Source organism: Protomyctophum parallelum (genome assembly GCF_964188405.1).
Source record: "Protomyctophum parallelum genome assembly, chromosome: 5".
Taxonomy (NCBI): domain Eukaryota; kingdom Metazoa; phylum Chordata; class Actinopteri; order Myctophiformes; family Myctophidae; genus Protomyctophum; species Protomyctophum parallelum.
Genome location: NC_139702.1, coordinates 27668365 through 27682384, shown reverse-complemented (window position 1 = coordinate 27682384; position 14020 = coordinate 27668365). Strand labels below are relative to the sequence as shown.

General features: G+C 42.5%; 2 protein-coding genes across 4 annotated transcripts; one reads left to right on the top strand and one right to left on the bottom strand.

Moving 5' to 3' along the window:
• Window positions 1-571: 571 nt before the first annotated feature.
• atad5b (ATPase family AAA domain containing 5b) lies at window positions 572-9648 on the top strand. Of its 3 annotated transcripts, none has more exons than XM_083765830.1 (14): window positions 572-1236; window positions 1708-2043; window positions 2162-2258; window positions 2721-2803; window positions 2981-3126; window positions 3367-3541; window positions 3634-3908; window positions 3997-4090; window positions 4185-4249; window positions 4784-4982; window positions 5117-5211; window positions 5522-6339; window positions 8881-9039; window positions 9516-9648. In XM_083765830.1, the coding sequence occupies exons 1-14, from the start codon at window positions 669-671 to the stop codon at window positions 9589-9591; spliced, it is 3186 nt and encodes a 1061-aa protein (XP_083621956.1). In that variant the 5' UTR covers window positions 572-668; the 3' UTR covers window positions 9592-9648. The 3 variants fall into 3 exon arrangements, with proteins under 3 accessions (XP_083621956.1, XP_083621955.1, XP_083621957.1); XM_083765829.1 differs by having other exon boundaries at window positions 5084-5211; XM_083765831.1 differs by lacking the exon at window positions 5117-5211 and having other exon boundaries at window positions 5559-6339.
• A 681-nt stretch (window positions 9649-10329) lies between these two features.
• tefm (transcription elongation factor, mitochondrial) lies at window positions 10330-13542 on the bottom strand. Its single transcript, XM_083765833.1, has 5 exons — window positions 13405-13542; window positions 12551-13029; window positions 12225-12374; window positions 11650-11828; window positions 10330-10600 (listed from the first exon to the last, which is right to left on the bottom strand). The coding sequence occupies exons 1-5, from the start codon at window positions 13454-13456 to the stop codon at window positions 10339-10341; spliced, it is 1122 nt and encodes a 373-aa protein (XP_083621959.1). The 5' UTR covers window positions 13457-13542; the 3' UTR covers window positions 10330-10338.
• Window positions 13543-14020: the final 478 nt, after the last annotated feature.

The following is a 14020-nucleotide window of genomic DNA, read 5'->3' as shown; positions in this document are numbered from 1 at the left end:
TAGGCTACATTACAATGTTCACTGCCAAAAATTATTTAAGTCTGTAATGTAAGACATTACATTGTACAAAGAGTCTTCACCCTTAGTGGACGTGACACTGGATTCACAATTATGGTGACTTCATTGCATGAACGAAATTACTTGAATCCCATCTTGGTCTATTTGGACTTAAGATGGATGCCTAGAGACATGTCTATGTCTGGATATGTTTAAAATATATCAAAAACAGACAGTAGCACACACAATGCTATTTCTTTTTACAATTACAATGATTACAGAGTCAACCCTAATTGTCAACTTAAGTTACAACTGACAATTACAATGACAAGTTACAGTTATACAAAAGTGTATAATTACTGACCCACAAGCACTGGGCTGCAATTTTTCAGTTTTATAAAATGTTTTTCTATTAAAACACAACACATCATTGTCCAATCCAATGAGACGTAATCCAGCGACGTTATACTCTGGTACAGTAGGTGGCGGTAGATTCAAGCAATGGTTGCAAACTTGCAACCCGTCATAAAACTGTAAGAAGAAGAATTACTATTTCCACCAATAAAAACACTAAACAGCAAAACAATCGTGAGTAAAGCTAGTTGTAGTTCAGTATCAGTAAACTGTGCAATGAACTCCCTGCAGGACAGGCAAGTGTGAAACTTAACGTCATGTTTCAAACTCGGAACAAACTCAAACGGAGAAAAACATGTAAGGATGCAACTGACTTATTCAACGAGCATGATCATGTCCATGCTGAAACTGAAGCCTGCGAGAAGGGTTCAGGAACTTCAGGTTCAACTCTCCTGTCTGAATACACCCCCAAGTGTACTAGCAGCACAAATGGTGTCATCAGTGGAGAACATCATCCACAGTATGGGAAGAACTGTATGCCAAACATCAAACTTGCTCCAATTTTCTTAAGGGCAACAACGCAGCAAAACACCAGCGTTAAACAGACAGGTAAAGGCAGACTGAAGCACCCCTTAGATAGGGGGCCACTGCTGCACAGATCATCGGGTACCACTGCTCAGACTAGACACCATGAGGTGAAAGAAGAACAACCAACATCATCATCCAGCCTGATGATAGAGAGAAAAGGGCGATGCGAGCTGTCCGCGTCTGCTCAGAATAGCTGTCTGGAAGAAATTACACAAGATAACCCATCCTTTCCACTGAGAAGGGTCTTTCTTGCTCTGAAGACGAAACATAGAGACAGCCTACGAGATATATCCCAAGGTGAGCCTGAGTATCGGATGTATTTGGACAAAATCTGTCTAATTACATCCAGATTTTGTCTACATACCTGTACATTTTGCCATTCTGGATCAAACTTACAGTATATTACATTATCACACTGACATTGAGGTGTCCATTTGGTTTCCAACTATCACATTTGGTTCTCAACTCAAGGTTCAAGGAGTTTTGTTGTCTTTCTGTCAGTACAGAAGTTACCAAGATCCTGGTCATGGCAGAATAAATAAAATACACCTAAATGCTATACATTGCAATACAGTGCAATAAAGTAATTGCAGCAGCAGCATTAAAAAAAGGTTCAGTTCATAGTGCAGTATCATATAATTTAGCTGGGGGGGAACCCCTGAAACCCCACTCCAGGCCTGGGGGTCCCCTGACCCCGCTTTGAGAACCAGTGCACTTCAAATCTGTCTGTGTGATCCAAATCGATTATTAATTATTCTGTTGCCACAGAGACAGTCCCAACATCCAGCCAGGTCCCATGTGACCACATGGGAGCGAAGAGGAAACAACCGTATGAAAGCGATGGCTCAGACAACTCACTGATCAAACGTCGGCGTTCCAGCATTGTTTCAAGGGAAGGCAGTGCAACAGGTCATCGTCCGTCACCACCAGAGCACAATGACCCCGGTGGTGTTCAGCCCAGAAGAGGCAGGCTCAGTCGTACTTATAGATTGAAGCAGCATGAGCGAAGATGCCAGGATGTCAAGTATGAGCCAAAACCTAACCTGACAAGTCAAACGGAATCGGCAAGTGTGGTGTTTGAAGCCGGTGCCAGTCTCCAAAGACGTGAGGATTCTTACATGGACATTGACTTATTTTTGTTTTAGAACTCATCAAGTTGTATATTACAGTATGTCAAACGGAGTCAAACCCTCATCTTTCTTTCTTTTGCTCATCTGTCTAGACTCCATTATAGCAGATATGCTTTGGACAGGGAGGTACAGCCCTCGGCATTCAAATGAAGTCATTGAAAACGCCTCCTCTGTAAATAAGCTCCACAGGTGATATATTCACATAAACATATTATTCCATGCTTTTCTACTATTCTAATTATATTGCACTAGAAATTAGGGATGCTCCAATCAGATTTTTTGGGACCGATGCTGATCACCGATTGTTTTTCTCATGATCTACCGATCTTGTGCCTAAGGGGGAAATTTGAATATTTCCCAAATTATAAATAAACCCACATCAAAACTGTTCCTGCGTGTGTGGGGAGGAAGGGGGGAATGTTTAGGCCTGTCACAAAGATGCAAAATTACATTATACTATATATCTGACTTTTATACAATTTAAATGGTATAAATAAAGATCGGTTTCTGCAGATAGGGTTAATAGCACATCACCGATCGAGTCATTTGGAGGCCGATCGGTGGCCAATTGATCGGAGCATTACCACTAGAAATAGATTACCGTATTCGGAAGTTACTAAACGTAGTTTATCATTTGTCTTTGCAATGCAGTTGGTTAAATAAATGGAAACTGAGAGCTGATTGTGATGAAAGTAAAAATGAGCTGGAAATGAAACGTGAAGAAAGCAGTAATGGTGAGGATAATTATCTTTGTCCATGTAATATTCTTATACCATATTCCTATCCCTCTAACTGTGACAGTGACAGGGTCAATGTTGGATCTTATTTACAAAATGTCTCGTACTGTAGGTGTTCTTTGGAATGTTGAGCATTTCCAGGAATGAATATGACATAATTATCTTGCCTGGCAGAGTCATGGGACTGTGGTGACTTCCAGGGTGAAGCTGGATTGGAGGAGAAACGGGAGCAGTTATGTACTGCGATGCTGATCACAGGACCTCCAGGCGTTGGAAAAACATCCTCTGTGTACGCCTGTGCTCAGGAGCTGGGCTTTAAGGTTGGTGGTTTAAACAAAACATAAAACGATGTAAAATACTCGCCCACCACACAGAAGCAGGGTTTGCTTCCTGTATATGTGTGTGTCACATACCCCTCTGTGTAACATACCCCTCTGTGTCTCATATAGCAACATTTTTTGTTTTCCTTTTTTAAATGAGAATAAAGGTTAGGTTTTAGAAGGCGTTTTTAGAATCTGCCTCAGGTCTACATGGGTTAATTAGCTTGGTCTTTCCTACAGGTGTTTGAGGTGAATAGCTCCTCCCAACGAAGTGGCCACAATGTTCTTTCCCAGTTGAAGGAGGCTGTCCAGTCACACCTGGTGGAAACCTCTGGGAAAGACGCCCTCAAACCAGCTTACCTCAACATCTACAACACCACCAACGTTTCCACAACTAAACATGATACCTTAACTGGTAAGACGATACTGATGATGTTTAAACCTGTGACATGACGGTCTCGAGTCATGTAAAATATATAATAACGGAGTGTTATTTTCTTTTAACAGGAAATAATATCCTGTCTGCCAAACATGTTATCTCCACCTCAAAAAGAAGGGGACAGAAAAGTGAAAAATCTCGTAGTAAAAGAAAACCTAGCCCAGCTTCAATTATTTTGGCCAACTTCTTCAAGATGAAGGCTAAAGCAGACCATTTGCATTCCAGTGTCCTATCTGAGAAGCCAGCCATTGATATTTCATCAGTACCTGGTAATGAGTTGAGAAATTGCTCAACGGTGATGGAGAGGAAAAAGATGGCCACATCACTTATTCTATTTGAGGAGGTAAACCATTTGGCATCATTAAACTGCATATCTGGTTGTGCTTGTGCATAAACTCCTTTATTTACTGTAGCTGTCACTGTCCCTGTAGGTTGATGTGATATTTGATGATGATATAGGATTCCTTACAGCCGTCAAGACGTTCATGAGGAACACCAAGAGACCGGTCATTCTTACTGCCAGTGGTAAAAAAAAAAGAGATTCAAATGGATTATAATGTAATTATAATATAATCACCACAAGACAAGGTCTAATGAAAGACAATCTCTTCCTTCTTAGACCCCTTATTCAGAGAGAGGTTTGATGGACATTTTGAAGTAACCATTTTTAAGACACCTTCTTTGGTAAGTAAACCCTTCACCTTTGCATCCTTTAAATTGTCTAAATGCAGAACATAATTAGATTGCAACATCATACAACTGTTATGGTTCAGTCAGGACAACTCGAGAATGGATGGAATATTTATTGAATACAAAATGAGCAATATATTTATTATGGTTTGGCGATGAATTGGATCTGCGTTTAGGTACTGAGAACAAGCGCATCAGTCCCAACCATATAGGGACTCTGAATCCCACTGAATCCCACAGCAGATCCAAAACGACAGGTGGTAGCTGGGGGTGGAGGAGGGTAAGCTGCAAAAGTTTAAGCAGGCAGCAGCGCAGTATCCGTGTACAGCAGCAAGTAAGAAAGCAGATTGAGCGGTGCAAACTTCCAGTTTAAATAGCCCATGAAAATGGGATGAGTGATTGGATGAAGTGAATCGTGTGCACGTGATGCTGAGGAGGTCCAATTAAAGGGAGTTTCCTGGCTGAACTTGCTCTGTGCATGTCTGACAGACGTGATGTTCATTTCTTCACAAAGATGTCAATTTTCAGGTGAATGTTTGCAGTTATTTGCGGCTGGTGTGTTTGGCTGAGAGTGTGAGGACAGAGTTGGGCGATGTCACCAATCTCTTGAGACTCTGCAGGGGGGATATCCGATCTTGCCTCCTCCAACTACAGTTCTGGGTGCATAGTGGTGGGCAACTGGCACCTCAGAGGGAATATCTGCAGAAGGACCCCACCAGGACACTGTGTATGTTGCTCCGTGTTACTTAAACATCTAAATATGAAAGTGAATGAATTGAATGTGAATGCCATTTTATAAATGATTTAAAGATTATGACTCTATTCTAGTATCCAATATAATTGAAGTGGAAGACATTTCAGACAATCCCCATCTTCCTCCCTGTGATGTGGGGTGCACTCCCAGCATGCTGGGGTTTCAGACAGAGACCCGTCTGAGCTTACTGACCCTTTTGAAGGTAAGTGTGGTCTTTTTTTATTTTTTATTTAGACATTTCTATGCTGCATTTCAAATAGGTCAGTGTAGAGAGAGCAATCTGGGAACCCATTGGCAAAACTAAGGAAAGAGCGCCCTCTTGTGAGTTAGTCAACAGTCTGTCTCGAGACTAGAGAAAGAGAGAGAAAACCAAGGGCAGAAAGAAGAGGCATTCAAGACAAGATGGGTCGGATTTGAACCTGGGTCCTCGTGCTCACTAGGTTCGTGCACCACAGTATTGTCATTACGATTATCTTATAGATATGTGTTCTATTCTATCTTCTGTTCTACAGACCAATCTTGATCTGAACAAACTTCTGAACATTCTAGCTGAAAGCTGGAGGAGAGGTGTGCCACTGCTTTACTCCAACATGGACTTGCTTCTGCCCCTGACAACCACTGCCCGGGGATCCTCCACCTGTGCAGATGATGTGACTTGTTCTGGGTTGCAGAGTGATCAAACGGCCCCTGCCAGGCAGCCTCAAAAGCAACAGTCGGTTGAGGTAATTGATCTTACAGGAGCCACATCTGTGAATTCCGTCAGGAACTTTTCCAGGCTTGGCAGAAGGAAATGTATGCCAGCAGTGTTTGATGACCGTTCATCTTCTGGTGTTGCGGCCAAAACACACATGACCTCGGTGTCACTGACGGGGACACAATATAGAGCTACGTGTTCAAATGACAAGCCAAAGACTGAAGACAGCGTGACTAAACTGGCAACCCTTGGTTTGGATGCCTTAATTGATTTCATTGATCACATGTCATACCTGGATTCCACAGTGCCGACTGAAGAATCGCATGTATCTGGCCCATGCAGGTCAGCAGAGTTTGTCTGGACTGGGGCGGAGATCAGAGATGGGTTGTTGGATGAGATGAGAAACGGGGACAGTTGTGAGCAAGGAGAGAGAATATTGGAGATTCAAGCTTCTGTCGAGGGCTTGGCATTTCGGACATGTTGGAGAAAGGTGTCTGAGGTCTGGACTAAAGTCCAGGGATACCGACAGGGACTGGGGGACAGAGAGTGGCAGAGGCTGGTGGAGAGGTTCACCATTCCCGTCTCATTCCACAGACAACGTTTCAACTTTAGTTCAACCCTTTTCTGTGACCCAAGGTGAGTGTATACTCGGATCGGAACTCCTACATTATTTCCATTTCAGTCTACTGTCTATGTGGGCCCAATTCAGTTTGAGATCATTTGATTCAGTTATATGATCAAGAGCCCTAAAGGTAGGTATTTTTGTTAAAAGGTTAAATCACTATATTCTGATAGTAATCATAGTTTGTTCAGTAACAGTGGTTTCCCTGTACTGTATGCAGGGGCGCAATAAGGTAGGGGACGGAGGGGTTTCGTCCCCTGCCAGCGTCACATTGGTCCCCCCCAAATGAGTTTGGGGGTCCCCCCCTGGCTGGGGGGTCCCCCCCTTTATCCCCCGTGGCTCCAAAGTTATCTTAGGAGTAATACTTTTGAAATCCTGCGTTCATAAACGCGATATATTTTGAAGGATATATTTGGTCCACCCCTGTATAAATCCCAAAATGGTTTGGCCCATCTACCGTGTTCGGTTGTTTGGAAGTTGTTACACCGCCATCAGTGACCCAATGTGCTTTGCAATCTGTAGTGATTGCGTAATGATTCTAATAATACAGGAACAGGATTCAATAGGTCACCACATTTGGTGTCACGCACCACTTTTGGTAACGTGTATTGACTAGATCGATAGGAGATGAATGAATATACTTTATCCTCCCTTTTCGTGTCAAGGACCCTCAAATGGACACGTATTAGCCCGCGGACCCCCCCCCCCCCCCCCCATTTGAAGAGAAGAGAATGACCCCCATAAGAGAAGATTTATACAGCTCTAGCAGTAGCAGTGATTCTCAACCTGTTTAATTTCAAGGACCCCGCTGCGTCCACATGACATGCCACAAGGGTTCATTTGGTTCCAAACTATCATGTAGCTGTACCCCCTGGAACTCGCGGCTCAAAGACCTCTGGGGGTCCCCGGACCCCACTTTGGGAATTATATTATTATATTACACCATTTTGGGATTTATGGGGAAAGGAGGAGATCGACGCCGCTAGAGAAAGCTCCACAACTGTCAACACCCGGTAAGGATATTTAAAACATGCGAACCCTCTCCTCTCCTGAAAACTGCCCAGGTGTTGTACATTTTATATAGAATAGGCTAACTTACAGATGGTCAGTGAGTTTTGACCTGTTCGAGGCACTGCTGATAATGTGGTTAAACTTTTACGTTTTGGGACACATGGGAGGAGGAGGAATCACAGCCAGGTATTTCATAATAATAATAATAACTGTGACAAAACGCAGTTTTGTATGTACATTGAGTCACTGGAACAACCTCTCTGTAGTCCGACCCACCCTAACCATAACCCCACGTTTTTGTGGTTAGACCCCCCCATCCCCCCCTCCCTTAGGGTGGTGGGGGGGACGGGGGGGACGGATTATTCGGCGGCGCCGCTTCGCGGCGCCGCTATTTGTCCCCCCCTAGCGTTCGGTCCGTCTTGCGCCTCTGACTGTATGTAGGTGACACATTTTCAGCCAATTAGGAGAGAGTAGCAGTTGAAGAGCTTACTGTTCCAGTTCCATCACTTACAATTCTATTTGTTTAATCTGTATGTTCTCTCCCTGGAAATAAAAACGTCTGGGTTTCCAAGGCTATCTGTATACAGACTGCGTTCTCTATCCTGATTAGATAAAATAGGTATCCCAGTTTCAGTTTCTGAAAATGTATTTTGTTTAATAAAACACTGGAGAGACATGGAGACTCCTGTTACTGAACAAACACTATATCAATGAGTACTATCACGATAGAGCTTTTTTTAACACTTATTTTAACCAAAGAAAATAACTTACACTACCTTTAAAGGTATATTCAGTGATTTCACTTAATTCAAATATCACTTATTTTTTGTTTTGTTGTGATAATCCTCCCTACTATAGAGTGTGCTGGCCATATAAGGAGTTCCTCCCTGTCCCCAGTTAACCCCTGGGGGTCAAAAAACCTTAGGTTTCGTTTTTGACTCTCTATCCTGATTGGACGAAAGGCTGGGTCCCACAGCCAAAAACGAAACCTAAGGTTTTTTGAGTGAAATCACTGAATATACCTTTAAACCTAATTTGTTTCTGCTCTGTATACAAAAATGACCTCTAGCCCAATAGTATTGGCTTGCAGTTGTAAAACCTGGAAGTTAGTTTTAGATTAATGTAGGAAGAGGTGTGTGGTCAATGTAAGCCTGAAAGAGGTTCACATTTTGTGTGCATATATCTAAAATGAGTGTGTGCTAATTGGCGGCATAATGCAATATGAGGGTGACCGTGCATTTGAAGTGGTTGCCCCCACTTTTGTTGCCCTGCCCCTTGAGCTGAAGAATGCAGAGTCTGTCGACGGTTTTAAGGAATTGTTAAAAACGTATTTATTTCGTCAGCACTTTATTTTATGATATATTTTTAGTATTTTTACTTGAATTATTTGCATCTCAATGTTTTACCTTCTATTGTTTGTTTCATGCCCTTGTTTTAACATGATTGTTTTACCTTGTTGTACAGCACTTTGTAACATTGTTTCGAAAGGTGCTCTATAAATAAAATGTACTTACTTACTTTACTATGACCACATGTCTGTCCAGTGCCGCCCAGAAGAGGTATGAGCTGAGCAAGAAAGTTCTACGCAGTCGGTTCTTCAGCGTCCTGGGAAACAGACGGGCTGTCACTGTTGAATACATGCCTATGCTCCGCTCCGTCTGTCGCTCAGACAGGGCAGAGCAGCAGGGGCAGCCGCCGGCCAGGTGAGTCACAATATAAAATGTCATCGAATTAAAATCCCAAAGCGGAGTGTCTTATATTGAAGGTCAAATTTGCATATTTCTAATCTAAATCCTATGGTTCTATTGTGAGGATGCTGTGAAAATCTGAAAAACATCCCCATTCGTTCTGTCATGAAAGCTTGCCTTCAAAGGCTCTGAAAAAAAAAAAAAAACTTATCTGGCAGAGTAGACATTTATTATGTATGTGATTATGAATATGAGCTCTCGAGCATTGGGAAGTTTTGTACGATTGATATCCTCTCAATAGAACCATAGGACTCGGTTTCAAAATAGGAGATATGATATGACCCTTTACATTTTTACAAATTGTCAGCCTAATGTTAACAAGAGTATCTTTTGTATAGGTAAATGCCTCAAGATGGCAGATGACATTGCAAGCATGCCACACCGTCGTATGAGAAAATAATTGTCAACCTTATGTATCCATTTTGTCCCAGGTTGTACTACCTCAGCGACATTGGACTAGGCCTCTCCAAGTCAACTATTCAACTCCTTTCTGAAGAATTCCCATAGACAAGCCAATACCTGGTCCTCATCAACCACACTATATATTTAGTTTTTTAACTGTGCTTTAATACTGTGAATAGAGATGAACTAGATTTTGAGTAAATAAAAATCCATTATTTTGTTGGGAGGTATTTCTGGACTAGAGCCAGGTATGAAAAAGTTACATGTAGCTTGATTTTGATACAAAGATGGGTTGCTGGAAGCCAGTTCATTAATTTAATCATCGTTCTTGTTCCTCTAAGATTGAGCTGCTGCAGAATTCACAGATCCTTACTTAGAAAGAATAGCGACAAAAGCAAGGTCCAAATACCATCCCTGTATGACAATGAAATCATATTTTATGATCAGATGTTCAGGATGATCTACCAGTACCAACCACCATCAAAACATTGTTACACATGTATTTGTCACAGTATGATTAGAAAACCAGTTGGATTGAAAAAGGTGCACTCCTTTTTTTCGACGGAGGCACTGCTGAGCGAGTTTGAGCGTTTGCGAAGTCATCTTCAGTCAACTCAGCGCTGTCCGAGTTTTGTACTGATAGGGACAGAATCGCAAATGAACCCCCCTCCCCGAGGTGATCACTAAAAGAAAACGAGCACTCCTTTTTCAATCGTACAGTAACATTTATACCTGGACAGATTGGTAACGGACAGTATTTTAATCAATTGGAAGGCTCACACAGGAGTCAAAATTCATCCATGTTTGTCTGGGTGACTAACAGTTCCCAAAGCATATAAATTAATGTCAAACCTATTTGGAAGCTTCACTCAGCAGTTCGTAAAAGGCCACTCCTTGTAGGAGGGCATCACACAGTTCATCCCCTCGTCCCGTTCGCATCTGGAAAGCGTCCCTGTACTTGATCAGGAGCTCATGGGGGAAGTTTAACCGAGGTAGCTTCTGTGTCACAGACTCCGTCATCATCTGACGCACCAGCTCCGCCCCGCTGGTCCGTGATTCGCCGAGCATCAGTCCGAAGTGACGGCCCACTATCCCACGCTTCATGTTCAGAACCCTGGTGAAGGAGGGGGGGGGGGGGGGGGGGGGAACAGGATGAATTGTTATTTTTGCATGACAGTGTTAACTTATGGTTAACCCATTCTGACTTGAGATCAGATTCTAACTAGAAAAAGTGCCCTTCTGGGCACAGGTCTCCACCAGGATGAGCAGATGTGAAGAATTCCAGGCAAAGGTTTTTCCTTGGCCTCTAGGGAGTTGGCATACAAAGTTATCCACAGATCCGTGCAGTTAGAGGTGAAAACAGTTTTCGGCCAGTTATAGCGCCACCTTGAGGCTGAGTTGAAATTGTTCATGTGGCATTTCGTCCTCGGCCTAGTGGGAATGTGGGTGCACAATTTCACGGAAATCACGCGATGTGTTCATGATTTGCAGCATTTTGTTTGAAACTGAGCACTCCTGTGAACTTTGGAAGCCAATCTTAACCAATCAGGATGGAGTCTGAGAAATCTGAAAGACTGGTTTCGTTGAATGGCTCTAGAGAGACTGTGTACCAATTTGCGTGATGTTTGGACGAAATCTGTAGGTGTACTGTGCAAAAACTTGTTTTGCACAAAGCGGCCTCCTGGTGGCGCTATAACAGGCCGTTCTGGAAAGTTTGGGGCAGAGGTTCATCGTTGGCATCCAGGGAGTGTGTGTGCAAAATTTGGCATCGACCGGGTTAACGGTGGCCGAGATTAGCTGCTCACGGACACACGGACGGACGGACACACACACGGACGGACGGAGTGCAAAACATACTCTTCCCCCATGCCTTCGGCCTGGTGGAGACAAAAATGTCTTATTTTCTACATCCTGACAGTTTTCTGAAAAAGCTTTCTGTCAGTCCTTAGATTTTTCAAAAATAGCAGACCTACAAGCTCGTAGCGCGCCACTCGGTGGCGCGCTATGAGCTTGTAGGTCTGCTATTTTTAAATAGCTAAAGCATAACATAGTGCTAACACCAAAAGGGGTTAATCAATTCTAGATGTGTATAAAATAATTACTATATAAGAAAATACAAATAATCAATAGTTGTAAGTTGTAACCCTTTGTCTTCTTCTTCACCTGTGAGGGCTGTTGCCATCCGCCGCAGAGTATCGGGGCTCTAACAGGGCAAACAGCATAGCCTCGACAGTCCGCATGTGAGCCAGGATAGGGAACAGTGTTGTGTTTTGTAAAGTGATGGCGTTCTTCTCCACAATGTAGAAATCAGCAGAGGGGAGGAGTGACACCACATAGGAGATCTGTAGGTGGAAAATGCATTACAAATCATAACTAACCAAAGTTGTCTCACCTAGACACAGAATCTGACACAAATTTAATTTTGACCTGTCAAGATTCAATTTATCCTTTGAACAAGCAGGTAGGCTCTATTTAGCTCAAATAAATAAATCTGCGCTTTTCTTTAAGCCTGACATTGTCATAAAACGAAAATAACTAATCTAAGAGCTCACGCGTGACAATGTTGCATCATATCATTTTGAGAGCTGCTATTTTTGCTCTGTAACCACACCACAGGATCATAGGCTTTTGTCATTTTAATAAGTGTGCTGCGTGCAAATGGGTACTGTGAAGGAAAATGAGTGATTATGGATTGTGTGTGATAAATGGAATGATCAACTTGAAATCTAAATGCTTACATCATTCAAGTATGATGAGGCATCGTAGGTCCCCTTCAGGAAATTAGGACAATCCAGTTGCTGCCAGTCCAACACGGTCATCCCGCGGCCCACATGTGCCCAAGCAATGCTGTTAGTTCCACATATTAATGACACAATGGAGCTGGCTTCCTGAAACAACAAATCACAGTTGTTGAACCCTAACGTCCTAGCTTGTAGATGGGCTAGATTTGGTGTGTATGTGAACGTATATAGGGTTTAAGTGGAAGTAAAGGTAGTAAATTCAATAAAAGTGAGTAAGTGACAATGGTCAATGCATTGCAAGCTACGGTAAATCAGAAACTCACCTCCAGCCAAGACCTGTCAACTTCTGGCCTGATAAACTTGGCCAAGTTCGTTTTAACTTTTCTCTCTTTCTTTTGCGGCGGATTGAGAATGGAATTGAAGACTATGATGGCACTTTTGTGTTTCAGTAGGGGAACACTTGTCACACTTTCCAGAGTTTTAAAAGGTCCGTTTATGGTCCTATGATCCACAATGTTGACCGACTTGCGGCCACGTAGGAGCTTGACAAGTGTAAGTTCTGACACAGTAGCGTTGTTGAGGAGGTTAAGGATGACAGACCGTTGATCTGAAGTGTAACAGGAGTCCAAGGATCTCTCGTCATCCTTACAGTCGCCAGAGGATGAGATGATAGGGTTCAGGGTCTCGAACCCAGCGATGGGAATCCGACTCCTCCAGCAACACGTACACTGAAGATATCGTAGCACAGGGAAGCAGCTTGGAGGGCGTTGGAATAAACCAAACTGACCTGCAGATTGTCCTCCTACAAGAGAATGGTACACAAGATCTGATAATATTGTAACTTCTCATAGGAATATGATTTAATTCGAGCTGGTCAGTCAAGCTGCAGGCACACAATTGTGCTGGGACCCAAAGCTCCACCTAACTCAAAGTTCTATCTAATCTATGGGGGTCCCTACTCCCTATCACATCATTTCAGAATTAAATAAATGATTAAATGCACAGAACACGCAAATCCAACGCATTTCCCATACATACAAAGTTGCAGGGCTAACGGTTAGCTGATAGCTCGAGTAACCATAGCTCGTAACTACCTTACGAGGAGTAGTATAATTATGGTAACTACAATATAAATTACCAGTGCTTAGACTTAGTTGGTTAGAACTACACAATTTACCTCTGTGAACGACCGATGACAGAAATCTCCTTGCAACCCACATTCTCAGCATCCAAAACAGCTACGTATTAATACATTATAATAAACAACATTATAAAACATGCAGGTTGAACAATTTTGCCCTTTGGCTACTTGGTTGTTTTGCTGTGCGACACTCTTGACTGTCCGATATTGTAAGCGTGCTGGTGTTAGATGGTTCCGAACGTTTTTGTTCCGCAGGAGAATGGCTTAATTTTCTTTCCCTCAAGAGGTAAGGCGTCTTAGGCGTGTCAAACTTATTTTCCAAAATATTTAAATAAATAATGTATATGAAAACGCTAGTAGAAATGTATTTGAAAGCACAACATTAGAATGTGTGATGGACTGATGGTGTTAAAGCTAAAAAAACGTATTTTGTTTGGTTTAGGGACGGGTTTAGGGCCTATTACTAAGGCCTATTATGCTTAATATGTTACGTCAACCCCATATGTTCCTATTTTGGGCATTTCAGTTCTTACCCCCTCCCCATTTCCCCTCACTGTATATCTTTTCCCCTTTTACCTCCTTTTATGATGAGTTCCTGTTTTTTATTATAGAGAAGTGCATATTTGTGTATGTCTAAATGTTCTGATGAATT